The sequence below is a fragment of the Haliotis rufescens genome, unplaced genomic scaffold (assembly GCF_023055435.1).
Source record: "Haliotis rufescens isolate VD_foot unplaced genomic scaffold, xgHalRufe1.0.p SCAF_5, whole genome shotgun sequence".
Taxonomy (NCBI): Eukaryota; Metazoa; Mollusca; class Gastropoda; order Lepetellida; family Haliotidae; genus Haliotis; species Haliotis rufescens.
Genome location: NW_025964223.1, coordinates 61044855 through 61061059, shown reverse-complemented (window position 1 = coordinate 61061059; position 16205 = coordinate 61044855). Strand labels below are relative to the sequence as shown.

The following is a 16205-nucleotide window of genomic DNA, read 5'->3' as shown; positions in this document are numbered from 1 at the left end:
ACCGGTTTATTAAAAAAAACATCTGTTTCGTCTCATGTTTCCTTTAAACACATAGGAAACTACCTCTACGCGCATTTTCTCACAATAGCTGCTCATTTGTTTCAGCCTAACCCATTCCAACATTTATGATAGTCTGTCACCCATTTCATGAATACTTGCACGAAATACTTATGACAGACTAACCTTCTTATCGACACCTTGATTCCCTTCATGACGTCACTATACTACTTACATTATGACGTCATACCTCCGAGATCTGATGGCTGTCTCATCCCATTGTTCTACCAAACTTGACATGGCGTGGATCTGAGTCACGAGGGATGGAAGGTTATTAATATGCGCATGTTTTAATATTCTGATAGTCAATACTACCACGCGGAGCTGTTCTGCTAATAACCCTATGGTGAAAAGGCTTGGCCTCAAACGTGTGTCTTGCCTCTGCAATGAGAAGGTACCTGGTCGCCTCGGGTTATTTAGTCTGTATATAAACGCCGATGTTGTCGATAGCATCGTTGTTATGCACACATATTCCTGACTACGCCCGGAAAGGAGATATACACCCTATGCATTTAGAGTACATCTCTAAAACATGATGAACAATGGTAAGTGTTGATTATTATTATTGTTGTTATTCTTAGCTGAACTGTCTCATCAAATATTGAAGAGAATTTACTGCATTGTAATTTTGAATTTTCAACATAGAAATATAAGCGGACAAACCCTTTCCATAAATATTAGTACATTGTACAGTTCCGAATATATCATAAGTATTTGTTTATTAATCACTATCTAATAGTGATGATAACATGTGTTCGCGAAAAGGTGAGCGTATCCGGTGGCACCTGTCACAAACACATGCAACGGCAAAGTAAGTGTTCATCGGAACATCATTTTACATTAGAAAATATTATTTGGGAACATTTAACAATGCCAGGGTCGAGCGTTTATAAAAGTAATTTAATGCGTTATATAACATAATTGTTTGTAAATATTTATTCATTTTACAATATCAAAAATGTTTATATTATCATAGATTGATACAAATGCATTCAAATGAGTTAATTTTAGTAAAATCGTGATTCAAAAACAAGAATCCTGTTCACAATTGCCATCTGAACTAGTTCATGAGAGTTATGTTTTTGAGAGTTATGTTGTTGAGAGTTAGGTTTTTGAGAGTTATGTTGTTGCGAGTTAGGTTTCATTCCATGTTCTGTACTAATTCATCATCATGAAACTGATCTCTACTGCATTGGACGATGGTGTGAAAGTACTGATTAAATTGGCTGGTATTTCATTATTTAAGCGCTGCGATATAACCCTAAAAATATGCACCTATTGTAATGTTTGATTATAAATTTATTCCAGTTGTTTATAATAGTTCGTGTAGCTTCGTTATTGAAAATGAAAAATGTGAAAATTCTTAAAAAGAAAACTAATTTTTTTAAATGGTATTCACCGTCTGTAGGTATATATATGACACAAGTTTTATCGCAACCTTAAGTGCAGTGTTATACAATGCTCATGACGCGCTGTAGGTTGATTGAAACTGGCCTAGTATACATAACCAGAAACAGACCATCAAAAGATAAAGGAATTTTTAAAAACATGAAAGCAAGACATTAATTAACTAAAGAATCTACAGCTTTGATATGAATCTGAACGGTTGTTTGATTTTTAGATACAGTAAACTACGTTTATAACGAACACGCTTATAACGAACAGACGGATATAACGAACTTATGTTTTTGTCCCGGTCACTGCTGTGTATATGCTTTACGTATGCTTATAACGAACTATGGTTATAACGAACTAAAATAAGTGTCCCCTTTCTGTTCGTTATAACCGTAGTTAACTGTAGTATAAAACTATTGCACTTCTTTTTGCTGATAGAGTGAGTACTGTTTCGTTCAAACTATGCTTTTATAACATTAATATTAAAAGCAGCAAGGTCTCTTAATTGTAATGGAGGACTTAAAGAGCTATATAACATGTTCTTATCCGACCAGGGGCGGTCGGGTAGCCTAGTGCTTAAAGCGTTCGCTCGTCACGCCGAAGACCCGGGTTCGATTCCCGACATGGGTACAATGTGTGAAGCCCATTTCTGGTGTCCCCCGCCGTGATATTGCTGGAATATTGCTAAAAACGGCGTAAAACCATAACACTCACTCACTCACTCACTCACTCACTCACTCACTCTTATCCGACCATGTGTATTTTCTAATGAAATAAGGTATTTTGAGATAGACAACCAGATACTTTCATTTACGGAGTTAGATGATTTTTTTTTTAATTTTAAATGTCACCAGAGAAAATTCAGTTTTAATCTCTGTCTTATTCACTACAAAATGGGAATCAGAAACGTCTTTCTGCCATTTCCGCCAGGTAACATTCATTATTAACGAGTAAATACATGTCTTCAGAATGTTATTGGAGTAGACAAGGACACGTCATGGTTGCAATGATGCATAATGTTGTTTGTCATTACAGACAAACTGCAATGTGTTTTTTATAGGGTATGTTTCATCTAAAGAATTTTGCGCCAAATCAGCAGTTTGCAGCTATTCTCAGCGAATGCGGCGAACATCCTACACTGATGATGTTCTGTCTGTATTTAGTGACTCATATTGGGAGACATGAAAGAAAATTATTAATGAAAATAGACCTCAACGTATTTCCCTGTTTACGAAGTTGATGGCTAGGGTGGTTGGTATCAGTTGACTTACTCATACTTCATGATTCCTTGGCCTTGGAAAGCGAGCAGACCTTCGTTATAAGAGTAAGTCATTCAGCTGGGTTTTACACCGCTTTGAAAAGCATTTTAGTTCCATCACAGTCGGAATTCTGCAATTGTTAAACGTTTACACTTAAGGTGCTGACACACAAGGCATCGAAATCAAGGCGCGGATATGGGATTCGAACCCTGGGTTCTCCCACGAATAACCTGCGCTAATCGAATTGTTTATTTGTATTATCTTCAGATAATCTATAGTCATAGGAGACACTACAATGGGTTTCTGATAAAAGAATGGTCAATTGTGTGGGTCTGGACATTGCAAGGAATTTAAGAAATAATCCATTGCCTCTATGCCACTGGGAGTAATGGTAAAGTGCGTGATTGCTGCTCACCATGGCCTTGAGATGGCAAAGGCGTGAGTGACTAGAAGCTTGGCCTGGAAATTGGCTCACGCCTTGTCCGCCTTTAAATCGGTCCATTGCCCATTAACGCAAACAAGGTGGATATACCATCCCACTAAAGTGTCAATTATGTCATATTGTTCCGGTCTTACGCCATCCTGTCGTGGAGTCAACACGTCAAGATCACCATGGCCAGCTGCAAAATGAGACAGGTTTTTTTCCGATTTGGAAAATAATTCGATGACGACAATCAGGATGACCATATGGGTTCATTTCCCGACCTTGAGAACATGAAGTGTCTTGTTAAAATATGGATAGGGTGAAAATATATTAGGGTCATGTTAAAGCCGATGGTGAAGAGCGGTCAGTTCAAGTGGTGCCCATGTCCTTATAACAGTACGTTATGGCTTATTGCTGCCGAGGATTGACGTGGAGGGTGTCTGTATGTCCATCGAGTGTCTTGCTGTCTGTAGATCTGGAAGTGTGGGTGGGGCTGTATCTCGTCAACGGGATCACCACCAGCGCCTACGATGCTTTGATGGACATACGGTGTTACAGCATATGCGATACCCTACAATAAAAGACAGTTTTTATTTCTTTTCAATGCTGAATCTAAATATGTTCGTGTTAAGTTCTATATAGTGACTGAGTGAATTGGAGATAATACACTTATTTCACAGCGTGTCCGAAGTAATGCGGGTCTTAAACGCTTTCGCCTTTTATGAAATGAAGATTCGTTTGGAGCTGACAAACCAAGAAGCATAATCAAGGTGAACCCTGATCCCATTGTAAATACCGTATTAGACGTAATAAGCGCACAGGGCGCTCTCAAAACAAAGAAATAGGGGCCTCTTATTAGAATATAATTTTGGTTGGAAAAAAAACAGAGTTGAAAGATCGTATATTTCTAGATTTATGTACCTGAAATGATACAAAAGAAAAGTCTGTGTGTATTATACACGATTAAATAAGTCTTGTGTACATTGATCAATCGGAAGATTGGTTGGTTGGTTTGTTGTTTAACGCCTCACTCAGCAATTTTTCAGCTATATGACGGCGGTCTGTAAAAAAGTCGAGTCTGGACCAGACAATCCAGTGATAAATATCATGAGCATCGATCCACGCAATTTGGGTGAAATGCATCAACCAAGTCAGCGAGCCTGACCACCCGATCCCGTTAGTCGCCTTTTACGACAAGCATAATCACCTTTTACGGCAAGCATTGGTTGCTGAAGACCTATTCTACCCCGGTATTTTAACGGTTCCTAAATGGTATTGTTCACTAGCCAATATATGAGCAAATATCACCGTGGACGCTTATTTGAGCGGGGCGCTTATTACGTCGAATGCGGTATTCGGTCCTTATTCTAGACATACGATACCTGCGCCAATTGGCTCTTCCCTTCACATTACAGCTATTCTCAAAGCGATACAAGCTCAAAGGTAATACCTGTCAATCGTAAAATGTGTGTGTATGTCATTTTGGAAGGGTTGTATTTTATATTACAAACATACTCAAAGAGGACATCATTTCAAAACATGTCCATCCCATGAGACTGGAATATGTTTAAAGCAAAAAGCAAAATTATTATCTCATGAAATATGCATGCCTCAAATTCATTCTTCACAATTTCTGTCATGAGAGGCATAATGTGACATTTATTCAACACGTCGTCATTGGAAACCTTCCTTGGTTTCTGATGAACAAGAAGTTTCTTGGTCTCCTTGGTAATGCTCATGGGGAATTGACAATCAGTAGACCTGTTATGAAATGCATCAACTAAGGAAATCAAAACCTTCTGGCACTGTCGCAGGTGATTGAAACTCTACCCAAAATACCCTCGTATTAGAGAGCTGATGTTATTTTGAGACAATAACATTAATTCTAATAGTTATGGTGAAATTAATACCAATCAATATACATTTAGATCATAAATTTAAAGGTTCAAACACCATCGTTTTGTAGATTAGATATTTCGTATTAAGGAAAAAACATGACACTGATCTATTTCAGTTCTGTTTGATCCTTTGGCAAATCACATTTAAACATGGCTCATCTTCCTGTAATCAACACTGATTAGATATTCATGCTAGCCATTGATAGGTAGATATTCAATTATTTGCCTTATTCGATTACAGTGAAGATTGTCATAACCCTATATATGCTTACGTTGAATAGTTCATTAACGAACATATTTTCAGATCTATGACAACTGTAAGTAGTATATATAAGCGAATGTTGGCGATATACAGCTATTATAGTTATTATAGTTATTTTAGTTTCGTGAGAGCACTTAGAAACGCCAGAAGCCCTTCATCAGATGACGTGAGTGTCATTCTGAAATAAACGTCTTAATTCTACAAGTTGTTAAAAAACTAATTGCCAATTCCAAAATAATTTCGCCCTTATAATAATCCATTCTGAATAACCACATACGTAAAAGCGCTGTCACCAAAACGAGCAGAAATGATACTTCACGAAAACTGTGGAGTGTTTCAAAGGCAATCTCAAGATGCAAATGTATTGGCCAGTCTTCGGGGTTCATGGGTGCACGTATGGCCCACCTCCCTCCACAGGCTTGCCGCTTTGTAACGTCTGAGAGTGATATTAATTCTCACGAATACCATCGCCTTTACAGATTGGTAGAGCCGCCGGCACCTTTCCCCTTCACGAACGGTGTCTTATTAACGCGCTATGCTATTTCTTAGTACACTTGAGTAGCGAGCCCGCTGAGCCGATGAGCAATAGTTTTCTGTCATATTCTTCAGTTGATGACGATCCAGTATGACTTTAATATCTCAGACGCTGCTGCAAAACGCTCATGTGAAAACGTCACAATTTTGAAGGCGGTACTATAACCCTATATACGGCCTAAAGCCATCCACGCATTCAGTTGAGCTTTCAACATGAAAATGTAATACATGGAAGAATTGTTAAAGTCGTGTGGCTGTTGAATAGTTGGTTAATTCATATCATCAGCGTTGGAGTGAGGAAGCGAGCGTTTGAAATGATCGTAGGAATAGGGTTCCCTCTGTCATTGACTCGTAAACATCTGGAGAGTTGATGAAAGTAGAGGCAGGTGCTATACAAAGTTGATTGCTTGGGGAAATGTCTCTACCCAACGTCAGGAAAGGTACGTCTTTACTTTGTCACTGGTACTTGGAGTCAGGCTTATTACAAGTCTTTGTCATCATTCATGGTAGCAATTGATATTTAAGTGTACATTATGTATCTATTATTTGACATGCATACTACATCAAAGGAACATATCTATTAAATAATTATGTATATTTTGACCTTGTGCGTCTGATTTGTATTGTATATTTATATACAAAGTATACACCTCTCATAAGTTTAGTATTATGAGAATAGTTTAATAAGTATACTCATATTTTGAGGACATTTATGTTATTATATAAACTTTTTTTAAGGCGTACTTATATTTTATAGAAGTTCGTATTTATACAAGTTTAATAGTTTCAAAGAAGATTGATTTGTATGTGTATAATACAGATGTCATCTTATTATAAAAGTGCAGTATTCCAAGAATTGTTTTATAAGATGTAGGAATTTAATCAGGATATTCTTTATTAAGGAATAGTTTTATCTTTATATTTTAGTAATACATTTGCATTTTTTCATATGTACGTCGGATTATTCGTGATAAAAGAAAAATGATTTCACTTTTCTAGATCTAATAGTAATACATTCTGTCCAATATGTAGGTAACGGCATTTTATGACGTCTTGGTAATCTTGACTAGATAAGTACCTATTTATTAATATTCAAAAATGATTAAATGGTTTACATAGATAATATCTTATTATCTTGAAATATGTGACATTTTTGTTATATGGTTTAATTTAGTTCTGAATTTGTGCTTGTTTAAACTGATAATATTGCAACACGGCTGAGCTTAAGTGTTATATTTTCATGTCCTTTCTCTCACATGTGAGAGAGATGGGGAAGTGTACTCTCATCCCGACGAATGTGTGAAGCCCATTTCTGGTGTCCCCCGCCGTGATATTGCTGGAATATTGCTAAAAGCGGCATAAAACCTTACTCACTCACTCACTCATGTCCTTTCTCTCACATGTGAGAAAGATGGGGAAGCGTACTCTCATCCCGACGAATGAGTGAAGCCCATTTCTGGTGCTCAACGCCGTGATATTCATGGAATGCTGAAAAAGCTGCATAAAACCATACTCACTCACTCTTACATGTGAAAGCGCATGATCTCCTCCGCTGAAAGCCTGGTCACATTTCATGATGTTAAGCCGCTCAGATCTCGTTTCAATGTTATTTTCGTCCGATCTATTCTGATTTATAAAGGCATAAATGAGTATGTGTAGCGTAAACTTGATATGAGCTTTCCTAATCAGATACAATTTCCAACATACATGTTTGTGAAGAAATCTATCTAATAATCTGTATAAGATTACTTACTAGTCGTAAAGCTGATGCCGGTTGCGTTGGCCAGTATTTTTAGAAGACTCAATATTTGATGTCAATACCATCGCAGTAGTTAATGAAATCGCTCCTACAGATATAATAAAACAGAACAAAACCATTCCCATATTCGTTAGATATATGCGTGTTACTATTTCGACTTTATCATCAGCATGTTTTTTTATGAATCACTATCAATCAGTGATGGTACCAGGTGTTTCCGAAATTGTGAGCGTATCCTGCACCACCAGTGCAAACACATGCAAAGGCAAGTCATGTTGATCACCTGAACAAGCACAAGAACACATGGGAAGAGTCAAACTAAGGATTTGCATCGGCCCTCGTTTTGGTAACAAATGTGTCAAATTTGGAAATCTCCTTAACATATCTACCATAAAACGTTTGAAAAGCCTTACTTGGTACCCCATTTCTGGTGTCCCTCGCCGTGATATTGCGGGAATATTGCTAAATGCGGCGTAAAACCATACTCACTCACCACTGACAAATGCCCCATGGATCCTGGAATGAAGATGTTCTTTTAAGTTTGTCGTGTTGGATACTGGTGTACAAAATGTTAAAAAATCAACTGTTTTTACAGAATGGTACTTCGTTCTTCTCTGAGATTGCAAACATTCCAGCAAAGCCTTTGAGTTTTTAAGAATCCACATGATATTAATTCCACTTGTCACAAATATTTTCTGTGAGTATAAAAAGGTTCTTCTTTGATTGTATTAAGGATTATAGTTAATCTTTTCGAAAGGAATTTGCTTGACCCCGAAAAGTGTCTCGCTTTGTACGGATCTTTATGGGGCTTTGGAATCCAGTGAGTGAGTGAGTTGGGTTTAACGCCGCTTTTAACAGTATTCCAATTATATCGCGGCGTGTCAGCTTAATGTGGGAGGAAAGCCCGAAGTGATGCAGGTCTCAGACGTTGACCACTTCGGTGAAACCCACGAGCACGGGTATGGTGCTGACAAACCTAGAAACATAATTGGGGCGAACCGGGATTCGAACCCACAATCATAGGTTTCTGGCGTGCCCAAGGGACGCAACTCTGCGTATATATGTAGTGATGCTTACATATGGTGGTTGTGTTATCTGAGGCTTTGTCTGTGGGAACACCTACAGCCACACACTGGATGACACCTTGATGGGACGGAGCGGGTTTATTCCAATTTTCAGTTTGACCAATCTACCAATGACAGCATCTTGCACTGACTTGGCCTCTCCGAAAGACATTCAACAGGGGGGCAGAGGGTTTTAAAGCACTAATGTACCGAAAAATAATTACCCTCCCTTTACACTTGCTATATTTTCGGATGGCCCTCCCCATGTCCCTGTACATGTTTTTTTTACGACCCCTAGAGACTGTCGTATGTCTTGGCGACCCTCCTCTGGTTCCCTCTTATCCCACCCACAATAAGTTGCTGGTGCCTTAGGTTTCTAGGTTTTCAGCACTCTTCACGTGATCGTGGGTTTAACAAGTGGAAAACTCTAATCCCCACATTGCTTCGGGCCTTCCCCCCACTCCTGCCACCTCTGATATAACTGAAAGAAGGGTAGACACTGTATCTACCATATTAAACTAGTCCAAAGGGGCGGCGGGGTAGTCTAGTGGTTCACGCGTGCACTCATCACGACGAAGACCCGGGTTCGATTCCCCATGTAGGTGCAGTGTGTGAAGCCCATTTCTGGTGTATCCGCCGTGATAGAGCTGGAATAGTGCTAAAAGCAGCGTAAAACCCAACTCAATCCAACTAACCCACAGCTTATTCCGGACTAGTGGTTATGGAAAATACACAAGATTAAGAAACAAAACAACACGCGATCTAGATTTCCACTCGTCTCGGACTAACGGGCTAGTGTCTATCCCTGTAAGATACTGTTTAAAGCGGCGGATAAGTCTTACCAAACTCACTCAATTAGCATGGTCTATGTAATCTGTTTCGTTTCGTTTCAGTTGCCTTTGGGCTAAAAAGCCTCCATTCCACAATTTGTGTTTCAAGTATCACAGTCCTGGCTTTAATATGTCTCACCAAAATTTCACCAGCCTTTGGGGATGACGACATGATGGTGCGCGCATTTGCCGAAAGGTAAGTTACTGTTTGCTCAAAAAGTTTGCACATAGTTAACACGAACTCGGAATGATTGCTTTCCTCACGAGCGCTACTGATGGATAAGTTCATATTTAATGTGTGTGTAGCAGATTATATTTGACAATGGTTTGTGTTCAAACAGATGATAATATCATTATCAATCTGATGTCCCACGGGCAATAGTCATGGTTACCATGTCAGGTTTGAAGGGGATTGTGGCCGATGTGACAGTGGATGGTGATTGTAATTACATAGATGGATTTTATCTTTATATATATCAATCATATCATACATTTGGTAATCGGCAAGTACTTTTCGCGATGGATATTGCTGATTTGATTATTATAAACATTTGATGTCAAATTTCCTTGTCATCAGATATGTCATTTGATGTTTTTTGCCGAAAGACAAATAGCTTTGTTTCGACACGCCAAGCGAGCGTGTGAATTGCGTGCATCATGATAAAATATAGCGAGTGTAGAAAAGGCTTATGATGGAAGATAAAGTTTGAAATGTGATCTCGGAAATAACCTTGACTTGTGGGGCTGGGTGTAACACAAAAACATAAACTATCTCTGATAATATGTAAATATAATCTCGTAATATAAATCTACACGAATCGCTGATAATACGGGTCACACATCCTTAAACAAGGCGCGGGGCGGTGGGGTAGCCTAGTGGTTAAAGCATTCGCTCGTCACGCCGAAGACCCGGGTTCGATTCCCCACATGGGTACAATGTGTGAACCACGCTTCTGGTGTCCCCCGCCGTGATATTGCTGAAATATTGCTAAAAGCGGCCTAAAACCATGCTCACTCTCTCTTAACAAGGCGTATTGTTCAGCGTATAGCAGAAGGTTCCTGACAAAAAAACCTCTAGAAATAACAAGGGTTAAAGAGGAACTACACTTGAAACAATTATCGGCCCAAGTTTATTTAATTCAAGTCATTAAACCCACCTTTATTTGTTAACTCAATTCTTATTTTATCATCCAAAACTCTTTGGAGATATCACTGCAATGGAATCGCATCACAATGATTTGCAGACCTTTGAGACGTCATCGATTACCGGACCGCTTCCGTTGTCAAGTGGAAGAGCGTCCACCCGGAGAGCGGAAGGTCCGGGTTTCAATCCCCGGCCGCGTCATACCAAAAGACGTTAACAGATGGTACTTTTTGTTGCCCTGTCTGGCGCTCGGCATTAAGGGGTTAAAACAAGGACTGGTCGGCTTGGCGTCAGTATACTGTGTCTGTGTGTGGTATTCATGTGAAACTGCGGCAGGGTATCTCAGTGGGCTAGCACTATAAATCGGTACCAGCCCGGTCGAGTACAAGCAGCCACACACTCACAAGCACGTGCATGCACGTCGCTATATAAGAGCAGGCGACTTTAAACTCCATTTTACCTCATCGATTACCATCACGTTCATACAATTATCACTAATCTCGATTTGATGCACATCGCGGTGTAAGACGTTTTATTACAATATAGATCTTGAATATCGATCAGATCGTCATGACTTGGCGCCGCCATTTTGTTTGACGCAAATGCAAGTGATATGAGAGGTGGAATCTGATTGTTCAATAGGAGGGACAGAGAAGGGACATAACTCGTAATAGCGGCAAGGGTGGAAACTATAATAGTCACTTAACGCCCTTACCTCAGGAGGATGGTGTGGAAACTGGACTTTTATCGTCAGTTAACGCCCTTGCCTCAAGAAGATGATTGTTTGCGAAGAGAAGTTTGCGAAGTATTACTTTATAGCATAGTAACACAACGCAGTACTATATAGCATAGCAATACAACAATGCAGTATTATATAGCATAACAACACAACAATGCAGTGTTGTATAGCACAGGGACACATCAACACACCTTATGTCACAGTAACGTGTGTGAGTGAGTTGGGTTTAACGCCGCTTTTAACAGTATTGCAGTTATATCACGGCGGGTAAACCAGAAATGGGCTTCACACATTGCACCCATATGGGGATTCGAACCCACAATCATAGGTTTATGGCATGTCCAAGGGACGCAACTCTGCACAGCGAATCGCGGCGCCTTAGACAACTGGGCCACCCGTGCCCCCTGCCACAGTAACACATACTATAGAGTATTGTAATGAAGCACTAAAAGCACTAAGCACTAAGTGTCACAGTAACCGCCAACCACAGAGTACAGCCATACCTGAATGTATAATCACAAGTACGACGATAATTCAGTGGTTTGTTTATACAACGACACAGTACTATATAGTATAGAACAAGAAATCACGGTTAAGAGGCATAGATGAGGATACGGATGGGTCAAGCATGTGCAACTAAATGTTTAAACAATTGCCTTTAAGATGGTTTTTTCAAATATTTTCATAAATTGTCAGTATGTGTGCTTAATGAACGTTCTATGACAGTAGCTTCGGAGTTTGGCATATGCCGGAAGTGAGTTTTCAATGGTAATTAAGACAAACACGTTTTTCTACATTCCTCCAAGTCCTCTGCGCGGGTCATCACGTTCACTGCGCGCTGCCTTTATGTGTTATGTATACACCGTATTGTTGATGTACATGTGCCTGTGCTCTGCACAATGGCCAAGGGATGCAACTGTCAACGCGCTCAAAATATCCTCATTCACAACATTCTTGACATTTCCTGGAGTTTTCTTAAAACCTACTTTTTAATCGTAAATTAATTAAGTATGAAGTTATGTGATAGTTTTGCCGTTCTATTTTGTTTTTCTATTTCGTTTTATTATGTTTTTTCTGTTATTTTCTATTACCGTATGGGGCGATGGCGTACCCAAGTTGTTGACGCCGAATTCCCCACATGAGGACAATGTGTGAAGCCCATTTCTGCCGTCCCCTGCCGTGATATTGTAGGCGTATTGCTAAAAGCGGCTCAAAACCAAACAAACTCACTCACTCGTCCCGTCGAGGGCCCAGGTTCGATTCCCCACATGAGTACAATGTGGGAAGCCCGTTTCTGCTGTCCCCCGCCGTGATATTGCTGCAATATTCTTAAAGGCAATCAAGAAATGTATTACAAAATACGCTAAGTTTACAAGTCTATACAAATTACTGCACAGGAATTACAATGGCAGAACAATAGAGTGGCAGTACAGTATTCAATGTCAATATATAATATGATGGTAGTGGTCAGTATCAAATACAAAAATACAGTGGTGATAGCAAAAGTCAGTGATAATAATATATATTCACCTAGAGAAGACAGCTTCTGCGATAGGCTAGGAAGAGAATAAGGGATCATGAGCGATCCTCACATAAAAGCTGGTTTCGAAGTAATGAAATGCGCGAGAAATCCGAGAGGCATGCTCTTGTGCCCGTATATACCGTCCAACTAGCTTCCAGAACTTTCTAGACAGTGCTGTAAGGCGCTATACAATGGTGGATGAGTCTGCAATGGGCATCAACCGAATCTCAACAGAAACACAGTAACAATCATTGTTCTACAATAAAATACACTGCCATATAACACTCACTCACTCATTCGTCACACCGAAGGCCGGGGTTCGATTCCCCACATGTGTACAATATGTGAAGGCCATTTTTGGCAACCCCCGCCGTGATATTGATGGAATATTGTTAAAGGCGGCGTAAAATCGCCGTTTTGCCACGTGAGTTAGTGTACATTGTTTAACGCCGCGGTCAGTAATATTCCAGCTAAATCGTGACCATTCGACCATTAAATCATTAGCCAATATCAGGAACATTCGATACACAATGTCATCAGCTCGTATGGCAAGCATGGAGAACTGGGGATCTATCCGGACCCGGTTTCCCCACAGAGCCGGTTTGTGTCGAGAACAATTCATAAAGAGTTAGCGTCAGTCCTACCCTCAGGGACTATTAAGATCAGCGGTATATTGGAGTAACACTATAAAGTAAGGAACGAAACGACCAAGGAGAACAAGACCATTTCAAATGATATAAACCACAAGCCTGATCTTATCACTGCGCTAATATTATTACTGTCAACAATGTTTACTATGTAACATTGCAATATCATTGAAATTGGGTTTATAGGACAGCACGTTAACACATTTAGTTAAAGGACCAGGTTTTGATACCCCGCATGGGAAGGAAATCCATGAGGGTGCCAGCCTCCCTTCTCCGGAATCCCGAATGTCATCTTAGTTTGTCACTCTGAGTATCATTGCTCACTCCTGAATCCCCAATACCATGTAAGCTGGTCTCTGAGTATCATTGCTGACTCCTGAATCCCCAATACCATCTTAGTTGGTCTCTCGGTATCATTGCTGACTCCTGAATCCCCAATACCATGTAAGTTGGTTTCTCTGTATCATTGCTGACTCCTGAATCCCCAATACCATGTAAGTTGGTCTCTCGGTATCATTGCTGACTCCTGAATCCCCAATACCATCTAAATTGGTCTCTCGGTATCATTGCTGACTGCTGACTGCTGAATCCCCAATACCATCTAAGTTGGTCTCTCGGTATCATTGCTGACTCCTGAATCCCCAATACCATGTAAGTTGGTCTCTCGGTATCATTGCTGACTCCTGAATCCCCAATACCATCTAAGTTGGTCTCTCTGTATCATTGCTGACTCCTGAATCCCCAATACCATGTAAGTTGGTCTCTCGGTATCATTGCTGACTCCTGAATCCCCAATACCATCTAAATTGGTCTCTCGGTATCATTGCTGACTGCTGAATCCCCAATACCATGTAAGTTGGTCTCTCGGTATCATTGCTGACTCCTGAATCCCCAATACCATGTAAGTTGGTCTCTCGGTATCATTGCTGACTCGTGAATCCCCAATACCATCTAAGTTGGTCTCTCTGTATCATTGCTGACTCCTGAATCCCCAATACCATGTAAGTTGGTCTCTCGGTATCATTGCTGACTCCTGAATCCCCAATACCATGTAAGTTGGTTTCTCGGTATCATTGCTGACTCCTGAATCCCCAATACCATGTAAGTTGGTCTCTCGGTATCATTGCTGACTCCTGAATCCCCAATACCATGTAAGTTGGTTTCTCGGTATCATTGCTGACTGCTGAATCCCCAATACCATCTAAGTTGGTCTCTCGGTATCATTGCTGACTCCTGAATCCCCAATACCATCTAAGTTGGTCTCTCGGTATCATTGCTCACTCCTGAATCCCCAATACCATCTTAGTTGGTCTCTCGCTATCATTGCTCACTCCTGAATCCCCAATACAATGTAAGTTGGTCTCTCTGAGTATCACTGCTCACACCTGAATACCGAATACCTTCAAAGCTGGTCAACAGTGACAGTTTAACAACATGCCAAGACTAACAGAAGTGCAAAGAAACAACGTCACAGGCCGCTTGCCGCTTGCCGCTTGCCGCTTGCAGGCTTGTAGCGCCCATGACCATCACAAGGCTATGGGATCGGTTTCAATAGCATGGGTCAACAAGTGATCGGCCAAGGTCGGGACGACCAAGAGTAACCACCCCCAAGATCACTACATCCGACTGCGCCACCTACGTGAAAGGACGTCCACAGCCACCTCAACTGCATCCCAAATACCCGGACTGCGCAGAATTTCCGACCAGACCCTAGTACGAAACCGTTTAAGAGCAGCAGGTCTACGAGCAATCATGATTTCTCCTCCGTCGAGGGGATGTCAGAGCACGGGTCTCCAGACGTCGGGGAGAACGTTACGCCGGAAACTGCGTACAGGAAGTGGACAGGTTTGGTGGGGGTAGCGTTATGATGTGGGCGGCTATCTTTCAGCAAGGCAGGACAAGTTTGGTCCATATCCAGGGCAATCTTACGGCTCAACGATACATCAACGAAATTCTCCTTCCACACGTCCTCCCAATTGCAGCCAACGGCAACGGTGTATTCCAGCAGGACAACGCTCGACCGCATATAGCAAGGATCACAAGAGCCTGCCTACTAAACAACACCGTTGATGTTCTCCCCTGGCCCTCCAGATCCCCGGATTTGAACCTGATAGAGCACCTGTGGGGTGAATTGGATAGCCAACGTTAACCACAACCCCAGACGTTGCAGTAGTTGGCTTTTGCGTTGCAGGCCGAGTGGACTACCATTATCCAGGATGTGATTCTCATACTCGTCTCTTCCATGGGCAGGAGATGCCAGGCAGCTATCGATTCCAACGGGGGACATACGCGTTATTAATGGTAGCTGACCTTCACCTTGGACTTTTCCTATGTACCGATAACTGCGATGACTACAATCACCAAGTGTTCTTTCCACAACATTTTGGCTCAATACCTTGTACGGTTCCTCGTATAAATGTATTTTCCTACCTCACACAAATCTGGCTTTGCGTTTCTTTTCTTTTGAAGAGTATATATATTATAAAAGAAACTATTACGTACCACATGTCTGCGGAATATCTGGATATGATTTAATACAAAACAATCTCGGCAAACAAAACTGGCAAATCGAGCTAGCTATGTGAACCCAGCAGTTGGAAAGGGATTAAAGAGACAAGTTAAATGTGTAATAACAGATTTCCAAGTCTATATGTCAGCCCCAAACGCGTTT

At 40.7% G+C, this 16205-nt stretch overlaps 1 protein-coding gene across 2 annotated transcripts in view; it reads left to right on the top strand.

Annotated features, from left to right (window-relative positions):
* Positions 1-253: 253 nt before the first annotated feature.
* Positions 254-16205, top strand: part of LOC124140376 (probable insulin-like peptide 7) — a 29167-nt gene continuing 13215 nt past the window's right edge. Inside the window, exons 1-2 of one of the 2 annotated variants that reach the window (XM_046507927.2) lie at positions 254-602; positions 9546-9678. In XM_046507927.2, the coding sequence (XP_046363883.1) occupies positions 590-602; positions 9546-9678 (146 nt within the window). In that variant the 5' untranslated portion in view covers positions 254-589. Of the gene's footprint in view, positions 603-5849; positions 6270-9545; positions 9679-16205 lie in introns of those variants that run through there. The other variant, XM_046507926.2, reaches the window with a different exon arrangement.